The 1,849-nt window shown below is 52.8% G+C and overlaps 1 protein-coding gene across 1 annotated transcript in view; it reads right to left on the bottom strand.

The window, feature by feature from the left end:
• Positions 1–915, bottom strand: part of HHLA1 (HERV-H LTR-associating 1) — a 20,604-nt gene extending 19,689 nt beyond the window's left edge. Inside the window, exon 1 of the mRNA XM_023748336.1 lies at positions 837–915. Coding sequence (XP_023604104.1) covers positions 837–915 — 79 coding nt within the window. The remainder of the gene's footprint in view (positions 1–836) is intronic.
• Positions 916–1,849: the final 934 nt, after the last annotated feature.

The following is a 1,849-nucleotide window of genomic DNA, read 5'->3' as shown; positions in this document are numbered from 1 at the left end:
GGAGAGGGTGTCAGGGGGTTAACTGGCGGAGGGGCGTCCGGTGTACAGCTAGCAGTGCCCAGCGTCTGAGCTGGACGTGAGCGTGACTTTAAAGAAGCGAAAGAGGCCAGCAGTGATGGGACTCAGGGAATGAGGAAGGAGGTGGGGGTTGCAGGAAGTGGCCCAGGCATGGGGGGCAGGGTCAGATCCATCAGGTAAAGACGTGAGGTCCCCTCCGAAAAGAAGTGGGCAGTCGCTGGATAACTACTTGGAGGGGACAGGAACGAGGGAGGAAGTTGGAAGGTGACATCATGAGCTTTCTGAGGGGAACAGTCAGGCAGGTGAGGGCAGAACGGATCCTGGAGAGACTGAGGAGAAGCCGGGAGCTGACTTCGAGGCCCGGGAAAGAGAAGACGATGTTTGGGTGAGAGCGGTAACGGTGGCGGTGAAGATAATTCTGTTGCATAAACGGCGCCCAATTGCAAAACGTCAGGGACCAAAACCAGAGATGGGGACGTTATTATTGCCACTTCGGGCAAACGCATCGAGGGGTCTGGCCTGAAATGCTGACGGCTGCCCGTCTCTAAGGCAGCGGTTCTCAACCTGTGGGTCGCGACCCCTTTGGGGGTCGAAAGACCCTTTCACAGGGGTCGCCTAAGACCATCGGAAAACACATATATAATTACATATTGTTTTTGTGATTAATCACTATGCTTTAATTATGTTCAATTTGTCACAATGAAATTGGGGGTCACCACCACATGAGGAACGTATTAAAGGGTCGCGGCATTAGGAAGGTTGAGAACCACTGCTAAGGCACAATGAATCCCCGCGCTCAGCACCCAGACCAGACCCACCTGTGTTCCAAAGGCCCAGGGCGCAGGCGAGGCCCACGCACAGCCTCCCCCGGGCTCCGCGCACCAGGAAGCCCGGCATGCTGGCGGCGTCCGGACCACCTGGGAACGAGCAAGCATCGGTCAGACCATCCTGAGAACACCGCCTGGGCGTCATGAGAAACACATGCTGAGGAGGCTCAGTATAGTTAGGAGAGGGGAGGCTATGCTAGGGAACAAATTAGCTCCACAGTCTCCCTGGTTGGATTCAACAGCAAAAGTCGATTTCCTGTTTGTAACCCACAGTTGCTGCACGTGGGCAGAAACTCCGCTCCACACCGTCTCTCAGGCACCCTGGCTGGTGGAGGCTCCGTGGTCTTATAATTCTCCATCTGGGCCTTGTGGCCGCCTTAGCCATTGATTTATTGCGCAGTGGAAAGGAGGGAGCCAGAAGACTGTGTACCACAGTGATGGCGAACCTTTTGAGCTCGGCGTGTCAGCACTTTGAAAAACCCTAACTTAACTCTGGTGCTGTGTCACATATAGAAATTTTTTGATATTTGCAACCATAGTAAAACAAAGACTTAAATTTTTGATACTTATTGTATATATTTAAATGCCATTTAACAACGAAAAATCAACCCAAAAACTGACACGTGTGTCATAGGTTCGCCATCACTGGTGTACCATCTCTCTCTTTTTTAAAGAATACATTTTTATTGATTTCAGAGAGGAAGGGAGAGGGAGAGAGAGATAGAAACATCAATGATGAGAGAGAATCATTGCTTGGCTGCCTCCTGCATGCCCCCAACTGGGGATCGAACCCACAACCCGGGCATGTGCCCTTGACTGGAATCAAACCTGGGACCCTTCAGTCCGCAGGCCGACGCTCTATCCACTGAGCCACACCGACCGGGCCTGTGTACCAACTCTTAAATGCTCTGGCGGGCAGGGACACACTTTTATTTACAGCCCACGCCAGAATCACTCACGCGGCCCTGCCTACCCGAAGGAGATCTGGGAATAGGAGGGGGGTG

This window comes from Myotis lucifugus, unplaced genomic scaffold (genome assembly GCF_000147115.1).
Source record: "Myotis lucifugus unplaced genomic scaffold, Myoluc2.0 scaffold_1283, whole genome shotgun sequence".
Lineage (NCBI taxonomy): Eukaryota > Metazoa > Chordata > Mammalia > Chiroptera > Vespertilionidae > Myotis > Myotis lucifugus.
The sequence above is the reverse complement of the archived record's forward strand: the minus strand, read 5'-3'. Positions and strand labels throughout refer to the sequence as shown.